Raw genomic sequence first — 26,893 nt, 5'->3', positions numbered from 1 at the left:
AGTGAGTGAGAGAAGAGCGTTGAAGGGAAATTGACAACTTTTCAACGGTGAACTTACAATACAAATATTTAAAGCACAGATGTGATAGAAATATAGATGAGAACCGCAACATACAAACCATTTCACATTATAACAGTTGCCAAACTTCCACTTTGAAAACCAATTCATAATGCCTGCCCCCCCCCCCCCCCCCCCTCCCCTCCCCGGAAACAAAACACAAACTCATTATAGATTCAAAATGGCTCCAAGTACAAACAGTAGATAGGCAATTGCACACAAATGGACCCAGGAAGTTCGTTGTCTCAAAGCCAAAAGAAACCCCAGAGTCATAGCTGGCATCCCACTTCAATAAACATGGTAGGTAATCCTTTGATATTGGTGGTAAAAAATAAACTATGCAAGTCTAGATCAGGAACAGCAAGTCCTTTTAGCATTTGATTTGTTTGATGGCTTCAGGGTAAAACCGCAGTCTTGCTCAGAATCAGTATTTTCATAACCTTGAGGCTGAAGCTTTACAATTGGAGAATGACTGTAGTGGTTCACAGTGGGTGTAAGTGCTCGATGGGCTTGGATTGTGATCTCCCTTCCTCCCAATTCCGCTCCAATTACCTCTCTTCTTCTCCTGAAGGCATCAACTCTTGCTGATGGCATCACAGCCCCCTGTGTATCTCAATGCTCATGCAATCCCAGGTAATGGCCATAGTCAGGCTATTTGGCTGTAGGGGCAGCATAGCCGAGTCTGATCGTGTCCGCACACACTTTCTAGCCAGGGTTGTTGGATAGCCAATCTGAAACCCTGATTTATTTCCCTCTTTACATTTTAACCCCAGGATGACCCAGCTCCCATCTCAATCCCACTTCCATGGCTAAGTTCAGCCACTTCAGCTAAAAAATAATTGAACCCAAAATGATTTTGGTCAGTACAGCTGAACAGAGCTCGCTACAGTTTATTCATCTACCAGTTGGATTGTCTCCAGTGTACATAAAAGCTATTTCCATTGCAAGGTCATGTTTGATTCCGATTATTTGTGTAAAGGGGCTTGTTGTTAGCCTGGATCCATTGAAAGAAGATCTCTCCATTTCCTGTATTGCTCACATGTGTATTGGTATGTAACATGGCTTAGAAAATGGGTGGTCCACAGTTTAATGCCCTAGTAATTAAATGAATCACTGTAGTAAAATACTTCAGCATCAAATTGCAGAAGGGTATTTTCCCCATCTGTGTGGAAAAAAGAGCCTCATCAAAACAAACATTTTTATGCCATGCATTTTTTTTAAAGCCCTCCACCTCACAGTACACTCGTCTGTCACTCTTACAAATACCCCAATCAAATGTTTCCATCTTCCAGCATTTTGTTTACCCCCTCGCAAAGCTTCTTCACGTGTGTGCGGTAAGGCTCTGTTGGACCGTACAACGTCGCCAGGAATTCACAGTCCGCAAAGTGGTTAAAGATATGATCGATGCGCCCGTGGGACTTGGATGTTAGGTGCCGTTTGATGGCCAGGTGCAGTAATTCCCTGCACTCGTTCAGGATGTTGGCAAGAACCCGCCTGTCAAACGTGAAGTCAATCTGGTAGAAACTGACGGCCGTCATGGCCAATTGGTGGATCTTCTTGCGGAACTTTTCCACCTGCACCAGCTCCTCTGCGTTGAACTGATTATTCCTGTAGAGAACCCCAAGTTTAACCACCACCTTGATCAGGTTTTTAATAACCTTCTGGGCTTCTTTTTTGTTTCTCGTGTACTCCTTGGTCATCTGGTAAAGTTCATCCAAGACCTCACTGCTTATGTCGTCGATGAAGATATTGGCCATGCTTTTGGACGCCATTTTTCCCAGTAGTTTCTTCTGTGCCTGTATGGCCAGGTTTTTGGTGTTGAAGACATCCATCGTCTCTGGAAAAATATACAAAACAATTCCACATTAGAGCTTTAAGAAAATAGTTGCAATCTATTCCACCCCCACTGCCCACTATCCCATACACCATTTTTCCTTGAATCATAGAAAATTACTGCACAGAAAGAGACCATTTGGCCCAACGTGTCCTCGCCGGCTGACAGTGACCATCCAGCCTTATCCCTCTTCCCAGCTCTTTGTCCGGAGACTTTTAGGTTACGGCACTTCAAGTATGTTTCCAATGTTACGAGGAATTCTCCGTCTGCCAGCTTTTCAAGCAGCGAGAGCTAGGCCCCCACCACCCTGTGGGTGCAAAAGAAAAGACCCCTCAATCTCTTACCCTAAATCCATTCACACGGGTTATGGGCCCCTTAACCAAGGTCCTTCCTCTCCACTCTACCTGGACCACTCATCATTTTATACACCTCATTTAGCTTTCCTCTCACTTTCCATTGTGTCGAAACAAAACAATTCCAGTTTATCTAATTTTTCCTCAGAACTAAAATTCTCTCATCCAGACAACATTCTTGTAAATCTCCTCAGGACCCTCCCCACTGCAATGACACTGTTCATGTAATATGGTGATGTGATGAAGTGGGGTGGCAGTGGCGTAGTGGTACTATCGCTGGACTAGTAATCCAGAGACCCAAAGTCATACTCTGGGGACCTGGGATTGAATCCCACCAGGGCAGATGGTGAAATTTGAATTCAATAAAAATCTCAAATTAAAAGTCTAAAAGGTGATCATTGTCGATTGTCATAAAAACCCACCTGGTTCAATAATGTCCATTAGGGAAGGAAATCTGTTGTCCTTGCGTGGTCTGGCCTACATGTGGCGCCAGATCCAAAGCAATGTGGTTGACTCTTAAATGCCCTCAGCGATGGGCAATAAATGCTAGCCTGGCCAGCGACGCCCACATCCCACAAACTAAAAAAAAAACAGAAGTACAGACACTACTTCAGCTGTGGCAGAATGTGTTTATGCCATTGAAAAAATGTATTGTTTGATGTGGATGTCGCTGAGAAGGCTACCACGTGTTGCCCATCCCCAATTGCCCTAAACGGAGTGACTTGCGAGGCCATTTCAGAGGCAGATAAGAGCCAACCACATTGCTGTGGGTCTGGAGTCACACATAGGCCAGGCCGGGTAAGGACAGCAGATTTCCTTCCCTAAAGGATATTCCTGAACCAGATGGATTTTTATGCAATGGTTTCATGGTCATCATTACTGGGAGTAGCGATTTTTAATTCCAGTGAGGAGGGGAAGGAGGCAGCAAAGCTAAATGCTCATTTTTAAAATTAACCACAACTGGTAAGGTTTGATGTTCAGTGTTGAAATATCCCAATAATGGTCACATATAGAAAAATAGTCATCACTTACAGGTCTTGTTATGGTCTTATATTGTTAGATGATTCAAAACCAGATAGGAACTAATTGTAATGTGAACTGTATCCTGAGGTGCCATTGCTGCCCTGTAGTCATGTGCTAAATAATAATGTTACCAGAGTATCACTAAACCAGCCACATAAAGAGGAGCACGAAATACACTTGGTGAAGCTCCAGCACTTTGAATCTAAAGTATGATTATTTCTAATTTATGGGAACCAGAAGACAAAACAGGCCGTGCAAAAGCCTGCTTATAAAATGAGTGATTCAGTGCCAGATTTGTTCAAAATGTTTGTGTTAAGTTCTTATACAGGCTTCACAGATGGTACACAGTGCACGCCAAAGATTATTTAGTAGATCTCTAACCCCGCCACCGAACAACCTCCCTGACAATGCCTCCACCACCTGAACTCGGGAGCGAAAAGGTAGATTAAACAGTGACCCCTGAGTAGTGGGCACAAAGTTTGATATTTCTGTGCACTGCTGAGAAACATTCTCACTTGCTGCTCAGATATAAGGGTCTGTGATTGGCAAATAGTGTACTTCACAACATCAACAGACCTGTCCTGACTAGCCAGCCAGTCAGTGTATGCCTGAGAAATGTCTCAGAAACCACAAGCCAAGCACAACAGGAGAAACTCCACCCAGTGTATTCTCAAGGGAAGATATAGCTCAACCTATGTCATACTTAGATTTAGCATTTAAATGTGCTGCCATTAAGAATGACTGGTTCAGTACACAGCAAGGTTTAAATTAGGGTTGCCAACTGTAGTGATAGAATCATTACAGTGCCGGAGGAGACCATTTGGCCCATCGAGCCTGCACCAATTCACTGCCTAGTCCTACTACCCCGCCCCTTCCCGTCACCCCACCCCCCCAATCCCACACATCTTTGGACACTAAGGGGCAATTTAGCTTGGCCAACCCACCTAACCTGCACATCTTTGTACTGTGGGAGGAAACCACAGTACCCGGAGGAAACCCACCCAGACACGGGGCAACATGCAAACTCCACACAGGCAGTAACCCAAGGCCGGAATCAAACCTGGGCTCCTGGCACTGTGCCGTAGCAATGCTAACTACAGGGGCGGCACATGGCGCAGTGGTTAGCTCTGGGACTACGGCACTGAGGACTCGGGTTCGAATCCCGGCCCTGGGTCACTGTCTGTGTGGAGTTTGCACATTCTCACCGTGACTGTGTGGGTTTCACCCCCACAACCCAAAGATGTGCAGCTCACGTGGATTGGCCATGCTAAATTGCCCCTTAATTGGAAACAAAATGATTGGGTACTCTAAATTTAATTTAAAAAGCAATGCTAACCACATTCCTGGAAGTTTCGTCACATGACTTGGCTCTGTAGACTCCCACCACCCTCCAGTCATCAGTTGGCCAATACGCTCACCCTTTAATGCGCTGTCTTCCCACCCCAATTGGAAAACAAAAGACTCATTACCCAATTGGCTGTCAGCCAAACAGCCTTCCCACACAACCCCTCCTCCCTTCCGCCAATTTTCAATATATTTATATTTGGTAAAGGGGAAAGTTCAAACTTTAAAAAAAAACCTTTATGAACATTCCTGTCATTTTTCTTCAGGGTTGCACACAGCAGTATCCTGGAGATTGATCTTCAATTCCTGGAGACTCCCGGCCAGTCCAGCATCTGAACCAAATGGACATGCTAATAATGTAACCATGTGGGCACAGCTGCCCCTTAATAGTGTAGAGAACCACTGCAGGAAATAGCTTATCCCTAATAAAAATAATCTTTGTCACAAGTAGGCTTCCATCAACATTGCAATGAAGTTACTGTGAAAATCCCCTCGAGGTCGGAGAAAGGCAAGTTCACATTTCAATTATGAGCTGTTGACAAAGTGGTCAATCTTGGCCTGATTGGTAGCACTTCTGCCTGAGCTAGATCGTTGTGGATTTAAAATCCCACTCCAGAAACCGGAGCATAAAATCCAGGCTTACATTCTCATGGCAATATTGGGGGAATGCGCATGACCCTCAGACAAATGCAAAAGATCCCAAGGCGAAACAAGAAGAGTTCATGTGGCCATCTAGTCAATACTTAGCCCTAACTAAGATTACAAAAAATGATTAGGCTGTTACCTCGTTGCTGTTGTGGGAGCTTGCTGTGCACAGATTGGTCGCCATGTTTCCGAAGCTAAATAAATGCAAGTTTGTTCTTTTGTTTCTTTCATCAGAACAGTCAAGATGCCGACTAGGAAAAAATTCCTTGCTCTGCTGCAAGGCGATGTATATTTTATGCTGGACTCCATGACACCATTCAAAGAACAATATGTCAATAATGAGTTTTTGACGCTCCTAGACTGTGACCCTCACTGTTTCTCAGTTTCATGAGCACTCATTGCCTTCCACTAACTTGGTCAAGATGCCATGTGAACTGAGAGAGTGAATGTTGGCAGGCCATTTTGGCATTAGGTGGGCAGTGGAGGGCATCGCTAACTGAGTCTTTATCTGTCCTCTTCTAATATTCATCCTCCAGCAGAAGGAGTGAAAATTGCCCTGGATCTCCTTACCACCCCCACCAGGCTGGGGATGTTGTGGAAGGTTTGTACAACTCTCTAAGGTTGCCCTGGTTCTCCAACGCAATGCCAGTCAGTAGCTTAAAAGGTAATTTATGTAGCGCGGGCGAGAGGTGGGAGGAATAAGTAAAAGGCAATTGAAGAGCTGGATCATGAAGTGCCTGGGCCCCTGTGGATCCAACTGCCAGTTTTCGGTTATAATTTCTAGAGAACCGTAAAGATTCACAGCCACACAAAAGCCTATTTAGCCTGAAATGAAAACAAAAAAATGCTGGTAAAAATGCAGCAGATCGGGCAGCACCCATGAAGAGGAACAGAGTTAATGGCTGGATTTTTATCCTCGAGGCAGGTAGTAGGAATCGGGGAATTACCTAGCTCGTCTCACCTGCCTTGGGAAAAAGCACAAAAACAAATTGACATTTTCATTGGGAGGGAGCGGTGTTTGTGCGCTGCAGTTGGGCCAACTGACCCAGGAAGGAGTTTGGAGGCAGACAGATGTAATGGTAGTTAAAATGAAAAAACTAAGGCATTCTAGCCCTTAACTCTCCCACCCCCTCAACCACATGCCTTGGGCACAATTCTCTCCCACCCCACGCCGGGTGGGAGAATCGCGGGGGCGCCGGGCGAGTACCGCCACGCCGCCCGGCACCCGCACGTGATTCTCCCACCCCCTCCAAAACGGAGTGCCGAGCTTTACGGCAGGCCGCTCGGAGAATCGCCGCTCACCGTTTGTAACGGGCGAGCGGCAATTCTCCGGCCCAGATGGGTCGAGAGGCCTGCCCAATACGAAGTGTTCACGCCGGCGCCAACCACACCTGGTCGCTGCCGGCGTGTACAGCGCGCGAACGCTGCGGGGGCGTCCTGTGGGGAAGGATCGAGCACCGGGGGGGGGGGGGGGGCGCTCAAAAGGGGTCTGACCCACGATCGGTGCCCACCGATCGGCGGGCCGGTGTCGCTGAAGGATGCACTCCTTTCCTCCACCGCCCCGCAAGATCACTCCTCCATTTCTTGCGGGGTGCCCGCGGGGAGGACGGCAACTGCGCATGCACGGGTTGGCACCGGCCAACCGGCGCATGCGCGGGTGACATCATTTACGGCCGCTCCTAGCCCCCCGGGATGGGAGAATAGGGAGCGAGGAGCGGCCTCCGACGCCGGAGTGAAACACTCCGGTTTTCACTCCGGCGTCGGCACTTCGGGCGCGATTCTCCGCTCCCCACACCGGGTGGGAGAATCGCAGGAGGGCCGGGTGACTCACGACACACCCCCCTGGCACCCCCCACGATTCTCCCACCCCCCGTTCGGATGAATCGCCGCTTGCCGTTTTCACGGCGACCGGCGATTCTCCGTCGTGAACATGGGCGCCAAATGCTCGTTTGTGGCTTGTGGGGGGGGGGGGGGGGGGGGCGGAGAGGGGAGTGAGCACCATGGCCGTGCTCGGGAGGGGACTGGCCCACGATTGGTGCACACCGATCGCCGGGCCGGCATCTCCAAGCGACGCACTCTTTCCCCTCCGCCGCCCCGCAAGATCAGGCCACCACATCTTGCGGGGCAGCGGAGGGGAAGACGGCAACCGCGCATGCACGGGTTGGAGCCGTCAGCCGTCGTGACGTCAGCCGCGCATGCGCGGGTTGGAGCCGGCCAACCTGCGCATGCATGGCTGACGTCACTTAGGCGCTGCCGTCGCGTCATTCTCGGCGCGCCGCCTTGACGCAAGCGTCAAGGCCCGGCGGCCGAGAGTTACAGAGCGCCGCTCCTAGCCCCCTGGGTGGGGGTGAATAAGGTGCAAGGAGCAACCTCTGAGGCCGTCGTGAAACTCGGCCGAGTTCATGACGGCCTTCCCGATTCCGCACGGGAGCGAAGAATTCCGCCCATAGTCTCCCGTTGGGAGAATCCCGCCCCTTATCTATGCCACTTCATGTGCCCCCCCACACATCCCTTGCCTCTTTATTCCCCCATGACCCCCCCCCCCCACTTACCCTCTACAGCCCTTCAGGTCTGACCCTAATTCACCCCCCATTGCCCCACATGCTAAACTACAGCACTCCTATGTCCATTCACCCACTATACACTTTATAGAACCAGGTAACCCCGAGAGTGACAGGAGGATGTGTGAAAAGAGCCTTAAAAATAAACAGGCATTCATTGATAACTTTCCACTTTAAAATAAACTTTCCTTTTTACTACAGGCCAATAAAGCTGTCAACCATCCAGAACCTTTAAAGTGGCAAGAGAAAAATTTCAAGCGCTTGAAATCACTTCAACATGTGTAAATAAGCATTGTGCAATTAACAGCAGAGATTACAGAACCAGCTATCAATCAAGCAATATTTTCTGTGGGTCTCAGGTGCATAATGAGGCATGGCTGAGTGATCTGAAATCCACTATCCTGCTGAAGCACCTGACGCCAAGATTGCTTGATTCACAGCTCTGGCTCTCTGATCTATGCTGTCAATTGCACAATGTGTATTTATGCAAGATGAAGAGGTTTTAGGTGCTTGCAGTCTCTGTTATTGATATATAAAGAGTCTGGATGATTGACACCCTTATCTTAGCAAAGACATACTGACATTACAAGAATCCAGGAATAGTTGACCAGCATGGTCGCTGAGGAAAAAAGGGACTAAGACATGATGTGATATTGAAAAAATATTCCCTGGAGACGAGGATATTAAGGGCAATTTGATCAAGATGTCAAAAATAGCAAAGAGAATGGGCAGTGTAGATGAGTAAGATTGCTCTTTTAATGAATATATTTCAAAATAATTTGCGCTATTTATAAAGGGAGAGATATACTAACCTGGGAAGTAAGAATATTAAGGGATATAGAAAAGAGAGTGGAAATTGGAATTGGAAGGATAGAGTGCTGTCACAGCTATCAGTCTAATGAATCAGGCTGAAAACTTGGCCAATTCCTACTTTGATACAAAGTGTATACTTGAATATGTTATTGGTAAATAAGGGAAGGGTGGGTAAGAGGAATGGACATATCTTACAGTGCTAGCAAGCTTAAGTAGGGGAAGATTCCAGTAGTTTCAGGATTGCTTGGATTGAGCAGTTAGATTTTTCCCATGAAAATCACACAGTAGGAATTTGATGCTGTGACATTTGATCGATGGCTGAAAATGATAACACTTCAAATGTTGTTGGTGTTTCCACAGGATGGAATGCTAACCATGATAGATTTAGACAAGAATAGATGGAGGAGGTTTGAGTGTAGCATTAGCACAGACATGGACTGGCCAGTCTAAAATTCTATTAAGCACAGCAATGGGCCAGTGTAATCCTCTGCAGAAAGGTCACTCTCTCTTGTCTTAAAGCGACACCACTCTCTCAAGTTGAGGTAAAAGATTCAATGACACTATTTTGGAGAAGCACAGGGGAGTTATTACCAGTGTCCTGGCCAATATTCACCCCTCAATGACCATCACCAAAATGGCATTGGAGGAGCTAGATCACCCCACTCAATCCTATTTTTTGTCTTTCAGACAACTTCTATATTTCTACTATATTTCCCTGTCCCGGCAAACCATGGAACCGAAGATAACAAGACAAATCAGAAATAAATGTGTGCACGACAGATGTCATACGAGTGGAAACCAGGCTGTGAATATAGCAAGTGCAGAAGAGAAGCGAAGAAAAAGGGCAGTAAAAGAGGTAAAGAGAGAGTATGAAAAGAGACTGGCAGCTATCATAAAAGGAAATGCAGAAGTCTTCTGTAGGCATATGAATATTAGGAGGGTGGTATGTGGAGGGGGTATGTGGATTACGGACGCAAAAGGAGATTGACACATGGAGGTAGATGGAATAGCTGAAATACTAAGTGAATACTTTGTCTTTACAAAGGGTGAAGATGCCGCCAAAGTCATTGTGAGGAGTAGTTGAGAAATTGGGTGGACTGAAATTGAGCAAGGTCGGTTGTATGTAAAGTTGGTAAGTCACACTGTCGGATGGGTTGCTGAGGGAAGTAAAATTACGGAGGTTTGGCTGCAACCTTCCAACCCTTTTTTAGTTACGGGAGTGGTGCCAGATGATTGGAGAATTGCAAATGTTAGACCCTTGCTTCAAATTGTGTGCAAGGATAAACCCAGCAATTACAGTTTAACATCTGTGGCAGGGAAGCTTTTGGGGAATGAGGGTTTCAGCAGCAGTGGAGCTGAGACAGGGGCAAAGTTGGGTGATTTAATGGAGTTGGAAAGAAGGGGCTGATGATACGAATATGGGATTAAAATTTCATCTCGGGGTCAAGGCAGTGAACAGATGGAATCGGTCACTCGGGAGCTGGACTGTGATTTGAAAGGCTTAAATAATTGGAGGAAATTTATGTTCATCCAGTACTTTATTTTGGATAAAGTGTCTGATAATCTAGCGACAGTGGAAGAGTCAAGAGTGATGGTGGTGAGGTAGAGTTGGGTGTTGTCAGTGTACATAAGAAAACAAAAGCTGTACTTTAAGCTGATGTCGCCAAGGGATAATGTGTGGATGAGAAAGAGGAGCCCCTTACACCTACCCCCAGGATTGATCCTTAGGGGGCACCAGAAGGAACAGTGCAGGAACAGGAAGAGAAGCCACTGGATGTGATATTTTGGCTATACTTAGATAAATAAGAATACAACTAGGTGAGAATATTTCTGTCCAGCTCATCTGGATGACAGTGAGTGACATTGGAGGAGCCTTTGCCTCAGCTGGAGTGTTGTGTTCAATTCTGAGCATCATAATTTAGGGGTTGGATGTGAAGGCTTTTAGAGAGTATGGAAAAGATTTACAAGAATGCAACCCTCAGGTAAAAACAGAAAATGCTGGACAAACCCAACAGGCCTGGCAGCATCTGCGGAGATAGAAACAGAGTTAATGTTTTGAGTCTGTCGGATTCTTCCTGTATGCAATCCTCATCCCTGGAACAAGTTGAATGGATAGATTGGAGAATCTAGGGGCAGTTCACCTGAGAATAGGGAAGGTTGAAAGGAGATCTGCTGGAGGTGTTCAAAATCATGAGGGACCAAGACAGAGTAAATAGAAAGAAACGGTCCCATTGGCAGCAGGTTTGAGAATCAGAGGGCACAGGTTTAAGGTGACTGACAAAAGAAGCAATGGTGAAATGAGGGGAAATCCTTTTTACCCATTGAGTGGTTAGGCGCTGGAATGCACTGCCCGAGGCTGTGGTGAGCCAGATCCAATCACAGTTTTCAAGAGGGAATTGGATAAGGACCTGAAGAAGGAAACATCTGCAGGGCCAAGGGGAAGGGGAGTGGGACTAGCTGCGCTGCTCTTGCAGAGAGTTGGTAAACGTACAACGGGCTGAATGGCCTTGGTCTGTGCTGTAAACCATTCCGTGACCTTAAGTGCATAGGAATTGCAAAACAGAATTTAAAATACCAACTGACAGACAGCCAGCCTAAGATTTGAAATCTAGTTCCTTAAATATACCACTGCATCCAAAGAAATGGAAAAACAAAATGCCTTTCACACCATTCCCATGAATGATGTTCTGGGTTTTAAGCACCGGAGGAGTTTAATCCCTACATTAAGTGGGAGGCAGTTTTAAATATGATGCCCATCATCTAGTCCCCCCCCCCCCCCCCCCCCCCCCCCCAAATTAAGGCATTAATCTTGTTTGATTGTCATTCTCCAATGAGTCTTCTGCTATACAGTCTGGGTTCCATCTTCTTTAAGCTACAAATAGCTAAGTGCCCTTTCCGGTGTGGGAAGTCTTGAATTCAAGTCTATTTTTGACTGTGACAATAGTTTGAAGGCTTTTACAGATGTACATGAAGACCATTATCCAATTCAACAGAGCACTGCTGAAAACAATCTCACCAAAATTGACGGCACAAACGTTATTGTTCAACACGGTTTTGTGCTTTCATGATTAAATCCAATTGTTGCTTCCAAGGTTCTATATGAATCAAGTGCGAAGCAGTTTTGACACTAAAAACATGTGTCGTGTCAATCGGATGCCAAAAGGTGGACCTGATTCCAAAGACAGTAGGGTGAATTTCTCCTTCCGGTGTATCTGCTTCTGGTATCAGGGAAGGCCCGCTTGCTGCCGACAGGGTTTAGGACGATGTGGTCTCACATCAACAGAAAGGTCGCAGTATAAATGCAGCTCGAATCCAGAGCCTAGGTCTCACCTGATGCCAGAGAAAGATACTCTTGGAGGGAGAATATCTCATTTCTTCTAGCTTTGGGACCTGATTTAAACTATACAAATTTAACATCAACATATGCTTCACACTTGAGTCTAAACTTGTAGTGTAAATATCCTGTAATACAAGCTTCACAACTTGAACAATGTCAGCTCAATAGCAGTGAGAGGCTTTGAGCAGTTAATTGTGAACAGTAGGTTGATTGAACCTGCTGCATCTACATGTAGGCGCTCGGAATGCTACACTAACACTCCATCTATGTAGGTGTGGAATGTCAGATTCTAATTTCAAACAACAGCAGTCTTCAGATAACAGGAAGCAACATGCCTCGCAAAGCTTTTTCTAGCTGCGGTATGTCAACCATTTACACTGGCAGTTCAAAACATTGCTTTCTCTCTAGGTTCAGATTGGCTCATATTGGTTTGGCTGGATTAGGAGCACCGTCATCTCTGGGGCCAGGTGGCAATGGATTTCAGCAGAACCAAGTTAGAGGGCGTAACCTTGGTGCACTGGAGCAATACTGTGGCAGTGCTACACAATCAGTCGGACATACATACGGGCCAGTTTCTCCATTTCTGAGTCCAAGTGTCGACGCCAATGGAGAATCCGTGGACGTCGATGTCAGAAAAATCGGCGCCACACCTTCACCGATTCTGCAACCGGTGAGGGGCTAGCACCAGCCTTGAAATCCACGAAAAACGGTGGAGGAATCGCTGGGTTGGACACTCGGAGGGCTGACAAGCTGCAGCCCCGCTTAAACAATACACCCCCCACATACACACTGATCGGGGGTGCCCTGGGGGGGGGTCACCTATATGACACCAGAAGGCACCAGGTTTATAGCGGGCTGTCAGCGGGAAGCGCAGCCACATGGCTGCCTTGCCGGCTGCGGTAATGGTGTTGCGTACCCGTCCAACCCCACCCCACAGCCTGCCTCCTGGCCACCCTCCCAATACTCCCCCCGGCCCTGGCCGAAGCTTCTCGGCCTGCGGCACAGCTGTCAGCTGAGTATGGCAAGCTGGACGCTGTCCGTACGCCTTGTCTCTCTCTTTCTCAGCAGCCACCACGCCAGGTTCACAATTTGTGACAACACACGTAGACCGTGCTGTCGGGAACTCGGCCCATCGGAGGCGTTGAATCACGGGTGGGCCCACTAATGATATGCGAACGGTGTTTCAACGATGCGCGGCGTGCGTCACATTGATGCCATTTTCGAGGTGGAGGATCGCAATTCGCCGTCAAACCTGCGTCTGCCACGATTTCGGCGTCGGGAGCTATTCACCGCCCAATTGCCTGCCCCAATTTTGACGTCGGCCAACGGAGAATCCAGCCCACTATCTTTCAATGAGATGTTACGATATCCGCCTGCAAGCTCAGGTGGATGTTGAAGGTCCCAAAGTACGACACAAAGCAGGGCAGGAGAACCTGCTTGTGTTCTAGCCATCATTCCTCGTCAAGCATCAGATGAATTGGTCATTCATTTCATAGCACATTGTGTTACTTCGCGAGTACAGAATGAATATCACATTCACCAATCTGATAAATTACTTCATTTCCTGAAGTAAGTCATTGTGTGAAGCACTTTGAAATGTTTCCATATGAAAAGTGCTGTACAAGTAAATCCAGTTGGTGTGCCGAATAGAGGCAGGAATGGGTTTACCGTTTGAACTCTCGATATTTCTACAATTATTATAAATATTTCGACTTCCTGGTAACCAATTTCTCCACATCACAAGGCACAGTAGTAAATAGTTAAAATATATCCTATTTTAAAGAAAATGTTGGTATTGACTATATGGTTTCAACATTCCTGATCATTCCTTTGGAGAACAGTGTGTTGTTCATGATTTAGCCAGTACAGCCTAAGCTGCCCTAATATCTCTTCATGTGATTCAATGTCAAATTTTACTTGATAACACATGTTAAGGATGGCACGGTGGCACAGTGGTTAGCACTGCTGCCTCACAGTGCCAGGGACCCGGGTTCAATTCCAGCCTTAAGTGACTGTATGGAGTTTGCACGTTCTCCCCATGCCTGCATGGGTTTCCTCCAAGTGCTCCGGTTTTCTTCCACAGCCCAAAGTTGTGCAGGTCAGGTAGATTGGCCATGCCACAATTGCCCCTTAAGTACTCAAAGAGGTGCAGGTTAGGTGGGGTTATGGGAATAGGGTGAGGCTGTGAGCCTAGTTAGGGTGCTCTTTCAGAGGGTTGGTACAGATTCAATGGGCCGAATGGCCTCCTTCTGCACTGTAGGAATTCTATGATTCTATGGTTCTATGGTAATACTGCTGTGACTTGGGATGCTTTATCATGTCAAAGCTGTGACATAAATGCTTGCTGCCATATCAATGAATTTCCACAAATCACTTCTCTTAAGTGAATAAATTCAGCTGACTTCATGAATTAATTCCAAATCCCTAATTTTTAATCCATGTTCACTAAGGTTTGAATCTATCAATGGTCAAAAATTTGTTCAGATCAACTTTACTGATTCCCTCGACAATACTGAAAATTTCAACCAGGTCTCCTCAAAACTTCGGCCTTTCCAAACAGGAAGTTCCCTTTTCCACATAATTTTGACCCCTGGGAGTCACCCACTGAGGGCAATGGTATCACCCAAAAGGTTTTTGGGAAAGGCCAGGATGTTAGTTTGGAAAGAGGACTCAGGAGCCAGGAGTTGCCAGCAAACCTCATACATTGGCTGTCATTGTCAGTAATAGATAGTCAAAGCAACATTTGAAATTTCAAAACACTTCCAATTTTCAGAAGCAGATGGGATAGATACAATGGCCAAGTTGAGCAATATTTGGTACCTGCCAAACCTATGAAACCTAAAGGAAGGAAACTTAATAATGCACCAGCTGGTGAGTAATTATCTCTAATCAGAGGGAGCAGGTGCAACAGTTATGATGTGCCAAATATTTAAAGAATGCCATCATACTAATGGGAAACTTCATGGATACCAGTTTCTTGGTATTATAGGAATATTCTGGGCAGATAACCGCTGATCCATATAAATTCCCTTCCCAAGTTTCCATATAAAAATACTTCCGTTATACAGTCTCAAAAGATTTTGAATTCATTCAAGACATTACTGCAAACAAAATCTGGACTCAACTACTCCCAATCCTCTTCTTGCGGCCTCCCAACCTCCACAAACATTAGCCAAGCTCCTCCTAGCTCTATGCCTAGTGAGGCAACTTGTAGTTTTGTGTACAAAGGTTCTGTATCAACGGAAGTTATTGTAAGATTTTCCCCTTTCGATTGTACAGCCGAAGCCTCTCACCTCTTTCCTTGTACATTCTCTCACATTTTGAACTAGACTTGCTACATCAAGCTTACAGCGCAGAAATGGATCAAAGAAGAACAAAGAAAAGTACAGCACAGGAACAGGCTCTTCGACCCTCCAAGCCTGTACCGACCATGCTGCCCGTCTAAACTAAAATCTTCTGCACTTCCAGGGTCCGTATCCCTCTATTCCCATCCTATTCATGTATTTGTCAAGATGCCCCTTAAACGTCACTATCGTCCCTGCTTCCACCACCTCCTCTGGCAGCGAGTTCCAGGCACCCACTACCCTCGGTGTAAAACACTTGCCTCGTACATCTCCTCTAAACCTTGCCCCTCACACTTTAAACCTATGCCCCCTAGTAATTGACCCCTCTGCCCTGGGAAAAAGCCTCTGACTATCCACTCTGTCTATGCCCCTCATAATTTTGTAGACCTCTATCAAGTCGCCCCTAAACCTCCGTCATTCCAGTGAGAACAAACTGAGTTTATTCAACCTCTCCTCATACCTAATGCCCTCCATACCAGGCAATATCCCGGTAAATCTCTTCTGCACCCTCTCTAAAGCCTCCACATCCTTCTGGTAGTGTGGCGACCAGAATTGAACACTATACGCCAAGTGTGGCCTAACAAAGGTTCTATACAGCTGCAACATGACTTGCCAATTTTTATACTCAATGCCCCGGCCAATGAAGGCAAGAGTGCTGAATGCCTTCTTGACTACCTTCTCCACCTGTGTTGCCCCTTTCAGTGACCTGTGAACCTGTACACCTAGATCTATCTGACTGTCAATACTCATGAGGGTTCTACCATTCACTGTATATTCCCTACCTGCATTAGACCTTCCAAAATGCATTACCTCACATTTGTCCGGATTAAACTCCATCTGCCATCTCTCCGCCCAAGTCTCCAAATGATCTAAATCCTGCTGTATCCTCTGACAGTCCTCATCGCTATCCGCAATTCCACCAACCTTTGTGTCGTCTGCAAACCTATTAATCAGACCAGTTACATTTTCCGCCAAATCATTTATATATACTACAAACAGCAAAGGTACCAGCACTGATCCCTGCGGAACACCACTAGTCACAGCCCTCCAATCAGAAAAGCACCATTCCATTGCTACTCTCTGCCTTCTATGACCTCGCCAGTTCTGTATCCATCTTGCCAGCTCACCCCTGATGCCGTGTGACTTCACCTTTTGTACCCGTCTGCCATAAGGGACCTTGTCAAAGGCCTTACTGAAGTCCATATAGACAACATCCACTGCCCTACCTGCATCAATCATCTTTGTGACCTCCTCGAAAAACTCTATCAAGTTAGTGAGACACAACCTCCCCTTCACAAAACTGTGCTGCCTCTCGCTAATACATCTATTTGCTTCCAAATGGGAGTAGATTTTGTCTCGAAGAATGCTCTCCAGTAATTTCCCTACCACTGACGTAAGGCTCACCAGCCCGTAGTTCCCTGGATTATCCTTGCTACCTTTCTTAAACAAAGGAACAACAGTGGCTATTCTCCAGTCCTCCGGGACATCACCTGTAGACTGTGAGGATCCAAAGATTTCTATCAAGGCTTCAACAATTTCCTCTCTTGCCTCCTTCAGTATTCTGGGGTAGATCCCATCAGGCCCTGGGAACTTATCTACCTTAATATTTTTCAAGACGCCCAACACGTCGTCTTTTTGGATCTCAATGTGACCCAGGCTATCTACACACCCTTCTCCAGACTCAACATCCACCAATTCCTTCTCTTTGGTGAATATTGATGCGAAGTATTCATTTAGTACCTCGCCCATTTCCTCTGGCTCCACATATAGATTCCCTTGCCTGTCCTTCAGTGGGCCAACCCTTTCCCTGGCTACCCTCTTGCTTTTTATGTACGTGTAAAAAGCCTTGGGATTTTCCTTACCCCTATTTGCCAATGACTTTTCGTGACCCCTTTTAGCCCTCCTGACCCCTTGCTTAAGTTCCTTCCTACTTTCCTTATATTCCACGCAGGCTTCGTCTGTTCCCAGCCTTCTAGCCCTGACAAATGCCTCCTTTTTCTTTTTGACGAGGCCGACAATATCTGTCGTTATCCAAGGTTCCCGAAATTTGTTGTATTTCTCCTTCTTCCGCACAGGAACATGCCGGTCCTGAATTCCTTTCAACTGACATTTGAAAGCCTCCCACATGTCAGATGTTGATTTACCCTCAAACATCTGCCCCCAATCTAGGTTCTTCAGTTCCTGCCTAATATTGTTATAATTAGCCTTCCCCCATTTTAGCACATTCACCCTAAGACCACTCTTATCCTTGTCCACCAGCACTTTAAAACTTACTGAATTATGGTCACTGTTCCCAAAATGCTCCCCTACTGAAACTTCTACCACCTGGCTGGGCTCATTCCCCAATACCAGGTTCAGTACAGCCCCTTCCTTAGTTGGATTGTCTACATATTGTTTTAAGAAGCCCTCCTGGATGCTCCTTACAAACTCTGCCCCTCCAAGCCCCTAGCACTAAGTGAGTCCCAGTCAATATTGGGGAAGTTAAAGTCTCCCATCACAACAACCCTGTTGCTTTTACTCCTTTCCAGAATACGTCTACCAATCTGCTCCTCTATCTCCCGCTGGCTGTTGGGTGGCCTGTGGTAAACCCCCAACATTGTGACTGCACTCTTCTTATTCCTGATCTCTACCCATATAGCCTTGCTGTACCCGGCGGTGTCTTCCCGCAGTACAGCTGTGATATTCTCCCTAACCAGTAGCGCAACTCCTCCACCCCTTTTACATCCCCCTCTATCCTGCCAGCAACATCTAAATCCTGGAACGTTTAGCTGCCAATCCTGTCCTTCCTTCAACAAGGTCTCTGTAATGGCAACATCATCATAGTCCCAAGTACTAATCCAAGCTCTAAGTTCATCTGCCTTATCTGTTATACTTCGTACATTAAAACACATGCCCTTCAGGCCACCAGTCCTGCTGTTTTCAGCAACATCTCCCTGTCTGCTCTTCCTCAGAGCCATACTGGCCCTATTCCCTAGTTATCCCTCAATTTTATCACCTTTTGACCTATTGCTCCAGTACCTACCCCCCTGCCATTCTAGTTTAAACCCTGTGACACTAGCAAACCTCGCGGCCAGGATATTTATGTCTCTCCAGTTTAGATGCAACCCGTCCTTCTTATATCGGTCACACCTGCCCCGGAAGAGCTCCCAGTGGTCCAGATAACGGAAACACTAGAGATCCTGTCTTTGAACTTTCTGCCTAGCTCCCTGAACTCCTGCTGCAGGACCGCATGCCCCTTCTTGCCTTTGTCGTTAGTACCAATATGTATAACGACCTCATTCAGATCATTCAGGCCAATCAGCGTGAGTGCTCATGCATCATACAAGCCTCCTCCCACTCAAATCTATCGAACCCCATCAGCAGATCCTTCTATTTTTAAACTAGGGTTTAAACTAGTATGGCAGGGCGGTAGGTACTGGAGCAATAGGTCAGAAGGTGATAAAATTGAGGGAGAACTAGGGAATAGGGCCAGTATGGCTCTGAGGACTGAGTTTAGGAGGAACTTCTTCACCCAAAGGGTTGTGAATTTATGGAATTCCTTGCCCAGTGAAGCAGTTTAGGCTCCTTCATTAAATGTTTTTAAGATAAAGATAGATAGTTTTTTGGGCCGGAAAGCGGAGCTGAGTCCACAAAAGATCATCCATGGTCTCATTGAATGGCAGAGCAGGCTCGAGGGGCCAGATGGCCTACTCCTGCTCCTAGTTCTTATGTTCTTATTATTTCCCCTCTCTTGGACTCAATTCACTAGAATGTAGAAGGTTAAGGGGTGGTCTGATCGAAGTCTTCAAGATATTAACAGGAAAAGGCAGGGTAGATAAATGATAAACTGTTTCCACTGGTTGGAGACACAGGGAGAACATGCAGACTCCGCACAGACAGTGACCCCAGCGGGAATCAAACCTGGGGCCCGGTGGCTGTGAAGTAACAGTGCTAACCACTGTGCTACTGCGCTAAAGAGCCTTTTCTGTGCTGTAGACCTCTCTGACTCTGCGTTTCATCTTCTAACTCTTTGGTTAAAGAAGATTCTCCCGAATTCCCTATTGAATGTGTTCACCACATTTTGTAATTGTGATCCCTGGTTTTGTGGATTCTTCTTTCACCCTCACCAGCCTATTCCTCTTGTGGCATGGTGACCAGGATTATAAACAGCGTTCCAAGCATTCAAAGTATTGTAAAATTCTCAGCATACAGCTGCCATGTAGGAATGTAAATGAATGTGGGGAGGGGGACAAGGTGCTCGTAAGGCACTGGTAACCTGGGATTCATAGAACATACAGTGCAGGAGGCCATTCTGCCCATCGAGTCTGCTTAAACCAACCCGACCCACTTAAACTCTCACTTCCACCCTTTCCCCGTAACCCAATAACCCCTCCTAACCTTTTTGGATACTAAGGGACAATTTATCATGGCCAATCCACCGAACCTGCACGTCTTTGGACTGTGGGAGGAAACCGGAGCACCCGGAGGAAACCCACGCAGACACGGGAAGAATGTGCAGACTCCACACAGACAGTGACCCAGCAGGAAATCGAACTTGGGACCCTGGCGCTGTGAAGCCACAGTGCTAATCACTTGTGCTACCGTGCTGCCCATATTATCATAGATTGGGATAGTTAGCATTTCTCCGTGAAATGTAGAAACCCTGCAGAAGGACATTACGACAACTATAACATTGTTTGATTTTTCCTTTGTCTTTCCGTTTCTCCAGTTCACAGCCCATTGCTAATATCATTAACCTATTTATTGTTTGATGAATGCAATTTAACACCTTGTTATTCAATCAACCACTTTGGGGGAAAATAGGCTTCAGCGATTCCATTACAGCAGATTCAAAAGATTGCTCCTCTGACGTCCGATTTATATTACAATTATGATTAGATTTCTACCCTTGGTTTGGAGGCATTCTTGTAATATAAAGGCCCTTTGTAATCATTCCTGAGGAGAAGGGGAGATGCTCAAATATGAATACATGATTTTTGTGTGCTGCTGTCTCTGTTTATATTGACCTGCTCCAACCATTATCCCAAATAAACCTGTTCAAAGTCAAACACTTACAAGACAGATCAGATTGAGGAACCTTGTTCGGCCCATCCTTGCAAACCCATCGAGAAAGACCCTGCAGTTTATTCCCTCGTTCAGGCCATCCAATTTTTGATACGGAATTTTCCATCCTGGAGACGAAGTCCATCAGCGAATGGTAAGGCAGGCGTTGAGGCCTGCTGGGAGGATGAACATGTGCAAACTTTCAGCTCGTTAGTCACGTATTCGAGAGGAGCTTGGCAAATCTCGGGGTGGGCAGGAACTTTGACTCATGGGGATCAAAGGTCCTGGCAGCATATTTAAAGGGCACCAAGACAGACATTAATTCATTGAAGACCTGGAGCTCCGCAGTACCTCTACAGGGTTCTTGTAGTCGGAGCCCGTATTGGAGAAGCTGGCATATGTGAGCAACTACATCCTGGGACATTGCCTTTCACTCATCTCTCGACAAGAGACCGCCTTGGTTGTGCCAATGCATTGGTCCATGTTCGCCAGCGTCTTCACCTTAGAGAAACACATCTGCTGCCTGTCACTGCTCAGGCCCTTTCTCATCATGGCCCTGTGCCAACCAGTGATGGGCAGTCCATCGCCTCATCTGGATGAGAACCATTATCAAGGCAGGTTTGATGTGTGAATTAATTGATGTGATAGATTAAGTGAGCATGTCCTTTACATGCTTCCTTCTGGCTCAAAGACAGCAGGAAGTGCTAAGCATCATCTGGCATCTGTCTAGACATGAAATCCCCACTCTTTCCAGGTAAAGGACATCCTGGAGGATCAGGATGGGTGTTCCACCCATTCATACCTGAATGTATATGGAGCTATTCTTCTCTGACCAAAGTATTGAGAGCCAAGTGCAAGATGTCTCGAGTGAAATCTTTTCTGTTTGCCACCACTACCCTTGAAACTCTATCAAAGACGGTTGCCTTGGCAGCGTAGAAAGACTAATCATCATTGAGTACCTATTGTGCAGAAAGAGGCCATTTGGCCCATCAAGTCAGCACCGACCCTCTAAAGAGCACCATACAGAGGCTCCACCCCCACCCTATCCCCGCGACACACCTAACCTATGGACATTAAGGGGCAGTTTAGCATGGCCAATCCACCTAACCTGCACATCTTTAACCCCTCGTCAGCCATGACCAGTTACTGAGGTGACTGGAGGTTTGGAGTCATGTGTTGGCTGCCCTCCACCCTCTGTGCCACTTGGAAACATTTGCCTCCTCTGTCCCTTCATCCTTGTTTGACTGATGGCAAATATTGCCAAGATCAGCCTTACATAGAACATATAATGCAGAAGGAGGCCATTCGGCTCATCAAGTCTGCATCGCCCCACATAAGCTCTCACTTTCACCCTATCCCCGTAACCCAATAACCGCTCCTAACCTTTTTGGTCACTCAGGGCAACTTATGAAATGAAAAATGAAATGAAAATCGCTTATTGTCACAAGTAGGCTTCAATGAAGTTACTGTGAAAAGCCGCTAATCGCCACATTCCGGCACCTGTCCGGGCAGGGTGGTACGGGAATCCACCTAATCCAGGTCAATCCACCTAACCTTCACGTCTTTGGACTGTGGGAGAAAACCGGAGCACCCGGAGGAAACCCACACAGACACGGGGAGAACATGCAGACTCCGCACAGACAGTGTCCCAGTGGGGAATCGAACCTGGGACTCTGGCGCTGTGAAGCCCCAGTGCTAGCCATTTGTGCTACCGTGCTGCCCCAACAGTTACCATGTACTATTTTCAGCCCATCGTCACAGTTAAAATTAAAGCAGTGACTGGATATACCTTTAACCATCCAATATACTTCTATTAACTGTCTTATGCTCTCCCTGTGTCTGCGTGGGTTTCCTCTGGGTGCTCCAGTTTCCTCCTACAAGTCCCGAAAGACGTGCTGTTAGGTGAATTGGATATTCTGAATTCCCCCTCTGTGTACCCGAACAGGCGCCGGAATGTGGCGACTAGGGGCTTTTCACAGTAACTTCATTGCAGTGTTAATGTAAGCCTACTTGTGACACTAAAGATTATCATTATTACTTCTATTAGGTGCCCTTCTAATCACCTTTTTGCAAAGACAAGATTTTTAAAAGTGAAGGATTTCAGTTCTGGACTTTTACTTCTAAATTAAGTTCTGATGGCAACTAATGAGATCCAGGAAAGATCTGGGGTTGAACTATATTGGCTAAACATGGGTCAAGTCAAAGAACAAATATTAATACAGCATAGGACGAGGCCCTTCGGCCCTCCAAGCCTGCACCGGTCATGATACCAACCTTTTCCAAAACCGTCAGCACTTCCTTGTGCCGTATCCCTCTATACCATCCTATCCGTGTGTTTGTCAGGATGCCTTTTGAACGCCGTTAATGTATCTGTTTCCACAACCTCCCCTGGCAATGTGTTCCAGGCACTCATCACACTCTGTGCAAAAAACCTGCCTCGCACATCTCCTCTAAACCTTGTCCCACGGACCTTAAACCTATTCCCCCTGGTGACAGACCCTCCACCCTGGGAAAGAGTGCCTGCCCATCCATTCTACCCATGACTGTCATAATCTTGCAGATCTCTTTTCAGGTCTCCCCTCAACCTCTTGTCATTCTAATGAAAACAGTTGGAGTCTATTCAGCCTCTCCACACAGCCAATACCGTCCAGACGAGGCAACGTCCTGGTAAACCTCCTCTGCCACCTCTCCAAAGCCACCACATCCTTCTGGTATTGTGGCAAAGTCATTTACTTTATGCTCCTTTTGTTCATTGGCAGCAATAACATGTCTAACTACGAACAAACTCTTAACAAGTTTCCTTAACTGAGGCAACATAAATGTCTCCAGAGTTGCTACCTTTATGAGGAGCATTCTGCGAGGAGTTTCTGGAGATGCTGGTCTTTACGATCTCCCTCCATCAGCAGAAGAGGACACTGACCAGAAAACCAAAGCTACAAATATTATTTGTAGCTAAGCACTAGGATTAGTCCAGGAAAATGGTGCCAAGGAGGCCCGGCCAACCACACCCACATGTTCTGGTCTTGCCCCGGACTTGCGGGGTACTGGACAGGCTTCTTAGAGGCAATGTCCAAAGTAGTGGGGATGAGGGTGGAGCCATGTCCGAAAGTGGCGGTCTTTGGGGTAATCCGTCCGGGAGCAGCAGGCGACAACACCAACACCAGGGCCGGGATTCTCCCCTACACGGCGGGGCGGGGGGTTCCGGCGTGTTGGAGTGGTGTGAACCACTCTGGCGTCGGGCCGCCCCAAAGGTGCGGAAGTCACATTGAGGGGCTAAGGCCCACGCCGGAGTGGTTCACACCACTCCAACACTCCCGCTAGTATGAATGGCCTTTGGCGCCGCGCCAGCCGGGGCCGAAAGGACTTTGCCAGTCGGCGTAAGTCCGTGCATACGCTGGAGCGTCGACGTCATACCGACGCATGCACAGGGGAGGGGGTCTCTTCCGCCTCCGCCACGGTGAAGACCATGGGCGAAGGCAGAAGACAAAGAGTGCCCCCACGGCACAGGCCCGCCCGGGCCGCCAATCCCGCCGGTCAGCTAGGTGGTTTAATCCACGCCGGCGGGAGAGGCTTGTCAGTAGCGGGACTTCGGCCCATCGCGGGCCTGAGAATCGCCGTGGGGGGCCCGCCGACCGGCGCAGCACGATCCCGCCCCCGCCGAATCTTGGGTGGCGGAGAATTCAGGACACGGAGGGGGCGGGATTGACACCGGCCACGGGCGATTCACCGACCCGGCCGGGGGGGGGGGGGGGGGGGGGGGGGGGGTCGGAGAATCCCGCCCCAGATCTATTAGAGTATTTCCCTCTGTAATTGTTTCTCTGGCACCCAAATGTATATCTATCAGTTTCCCCCCCCTCCTCCACCACAAACAGATGCCTACTTATGTGTTGTAAATAATATTGCCAATTGTACAGAGTTGCTGATGTTGAGCTGGTGCATAATACCTTACCAATTATTTTATTTTTTATTTCTTTTATATTATTATTTTTTTCTTGGTATGTTTGTGTGTGCCTTCTCTTCTGTATAAATATATATATATATATCTTATTCTGTGAACATAACGGTAAATATACTTTGTTAAGAAACCCAATCAAAAAATGTATTTAAAAAAAGGATTAATCCAGGAAGGTAGTGCACAATAAAGATAGAAACGATAGCTTGACCAATGACAGGAGAGGCGGGGCAGTTGGAGGCAGGAGGTCATATGGTGATAACGCTTTGATTTGATATGCTCAGAGTTGACAACATTAGAACCATGTGGCTACAAGAATGCACGTTTGAAATGGCCAATATCGAATCTGCCCCACAGTCTAACAAGGGGGGAAAATTCCAAATCTTGGTGCCCTTATCCAACGCTGAATTAGGTACATAATGTGAATGGGGTTTGAAAATTGAATTTCAGGGACTGATCTTCCCAAAAGGAAACAAAGTCCCCGAGCAAGCACGTTTCACTGCGTGTTTCCCAGCACTCAGTGCCGAGAAACACATGGGGCTGGATTCTCCGCGCCCCAACGCTGAAATCGCATTCAGCGACGGGGCGGAGAATCTGTTTTCGCGCATGAAATTGGGACTGGCGCTGGTTTCACAATTCTACGGCTCCCGAAAATTGACATACTCGTGGAGTACGCCGCGCTGAGTATCTACCGCCTCAGGCCTTTGCCTGAGACCCGCCCCGTGATTCTCCGTCCCCGACCGGTGTGGTTCTAACATGGTCTCACCATCCGTGATACTCTTGTGCGGCTGTGGACTCAGTCCAGGCTGCCATAGTCTGGCGAGGGCCGATCGGAGGGCAGGTAGGGGGCTTCATTCAGGACTGGGGGCTATGTGCGCAGGCGGTCAGGGGCAGGCGAGCGGCCGATGCGGGGGCACTATTTCAGCGGTCCAGCTCTGCGGGCTGAGTCCACCATGGAGCACGGTGCGGCCGCTGGAGGCCACCGCCGTGCGCATGCGCAGCCTCTGACCCATACATGTGGGGGGCCGTATCGGCAGCTAGAGCTGAGAGCCAATGGGAGCTGGAGGATTAATACTTAATCTTCTGATGAGGCACTTCACAGGCCTATGGGCTGAACGTTGAGTTCAACAACTTCGGACGATGAACTCTATCCACCATTTTGATTTTTCCCACTTCTTCCTCCTCTCCCCCCACCCCACCTCCCTCCCCAACCCCCTGCCCCAAAATTCCAGTCTGTATGTTGTTATCGTGTTTGGTTTTCAGACAACGCTGGTCTATTTTTCTGCTATTAACACATTCTGTTATTTTACTTTCAGGCAGTGCTGACCTGTCAGCTGCTATTAATACTTGTTTTAGTCTTTAATACTTTTGTCACCACGCCCTTTGTCTTGTATTTGTGACTTCTTTGCCATTTAATCTCTCCTTACCTCCAACCCTTGTCCACCTGCTGCCCCCCCTCCCCCCACCCTTTCGCAATTGCATGAAACCCATCACATTTTACCGTTCCCTCTCGCGTTCTGATGAAGAGCCATATTAGACTCAAACACTGATGTGGGATTTTCCGGCCACACCCATGGCCGGGAACTTCCAGTCCTGCCGACAGTGACCCCTTGCTGCAGGATTCCTGGCAGCAGAGGTTACGAACAGGAAACCCTGTTTACAGTGGCTGGACAGGACAATCCCGCTGTCGTCCAATGGCAGGCTGCCTCCACCACTGCAAAACATGCCGTTTGGGTGGGGGGGTGAAAAGTCCAACCCGCTATTTCTTTCTACACAGATGCTGCCAATTTGCCGAGATTTCCAGAATTTTCTGTTTATATTTCTGATTTCCATCACCCGCAGTATAGTCCCTTTATTTTTTTTTGGAAAATCTTTTTATTGCTTTTCTCATATTTACAAACAATTGTTGTGCATATACATTACATTTTTCTTGCCTGCGCTAATTTACTTTATTTTACAGAGAGGTTTATTTTGTCCTTCATTTAACTAACTCCCGCCCCGGGTTGCGCAGTCCTTTGGTTCCTCATTTATCTTCTTTTTTTTTCTTAACTTACTCCTCGCGGCTGGCCTCGAACAGGTTTTGGAACAGGCCGGCGAACTGCCCCCAGGTGTCCAGGAAACCTTCCACTGACCCTCAGATGGCTTACATCTTCTCCAGGTGGAGAAATTCCGAGAGGTCAGCGAGCCAGTCTGCAGCTTCGGGTGGTGCTGCCAATCGCCAGTCGAGCAGGATTCTCCGGCGTGTGATTAGGGAAGCGAAAGCAAGGGCGTTGGCCCCCTTCCCCATTGTGTAACTCTGGCCGCTCCCATACCCCGAAGATTGCCACTATTGGGCATGGCTTCACCCTCACCCCCACAACCTTGGACATTGCTTCGGAGAAGGCAGTCCAGAACCCAGCAAGCTTGGGGCAAGCCCAAAACATGCGGTTGGCTGGGCCCCTTACATTTGTCTTCCACCTCCGGGAAGAACCTGCTCATTCGTGTTCTGGTCAGGTGTGCTGTGCACCACTTTGAGCTGCATTAGGCTTAGCTTTGAGCAGGAGGAGGTGGAGTTTGCCCTGCTCAGTGCTTCGCTCCAGAGTCCCCA

General features: G+C 47.4%; 1 protein-coding gene across 2 annotated transcripts in view; it reads right to left on the bottom strand.

Annotated features, from left to right (window-relative positions):
- Window positions 1-911: 911 nt before the first annotated feature.
- The window catches only part of tnfaip8l1 (tumor necrosis factor, alpha-induced protein 8-like 1), a 72,169-nt gene continuing 46,187 nt past the window's right edge, over window positions 912-26,893 (bottom strand). For both annotated transcript variants that reach the window (XM_038777732.1, XM_038777733.1), the window contains exon 2: window positions 912-1,894. In XM_038777732.1, coding sequence (XP_038633660.1) covers window positions 1,329-1,894 — 566 coding nt within the window. In that variant the 3' untranslated portion in view covers window positions 912-1,328. The remainder of the gene's footprint in view (window positions 1,895-26,893) is intronic.

Source organism: Scyliorhinus canicula, chromosome 18, assembly GCF_902713615.1.
Source record: "Scyliorhinus canicula chromosome 18, sScyCan1.1, whole genome shotgun sequence".
NCBI lineage: Eukaryota > Metazoa > Chordata > Chondrichthyes > Carcharhiniformes > Scyliorhinidae > Scyliorhinus > Scyliorhinus canicula.
The sequence above is the reverse complement of the archived record's forward strand: the minus strand, read 5'-3'. Positions and strand labels throughout refer to the sequence as shown.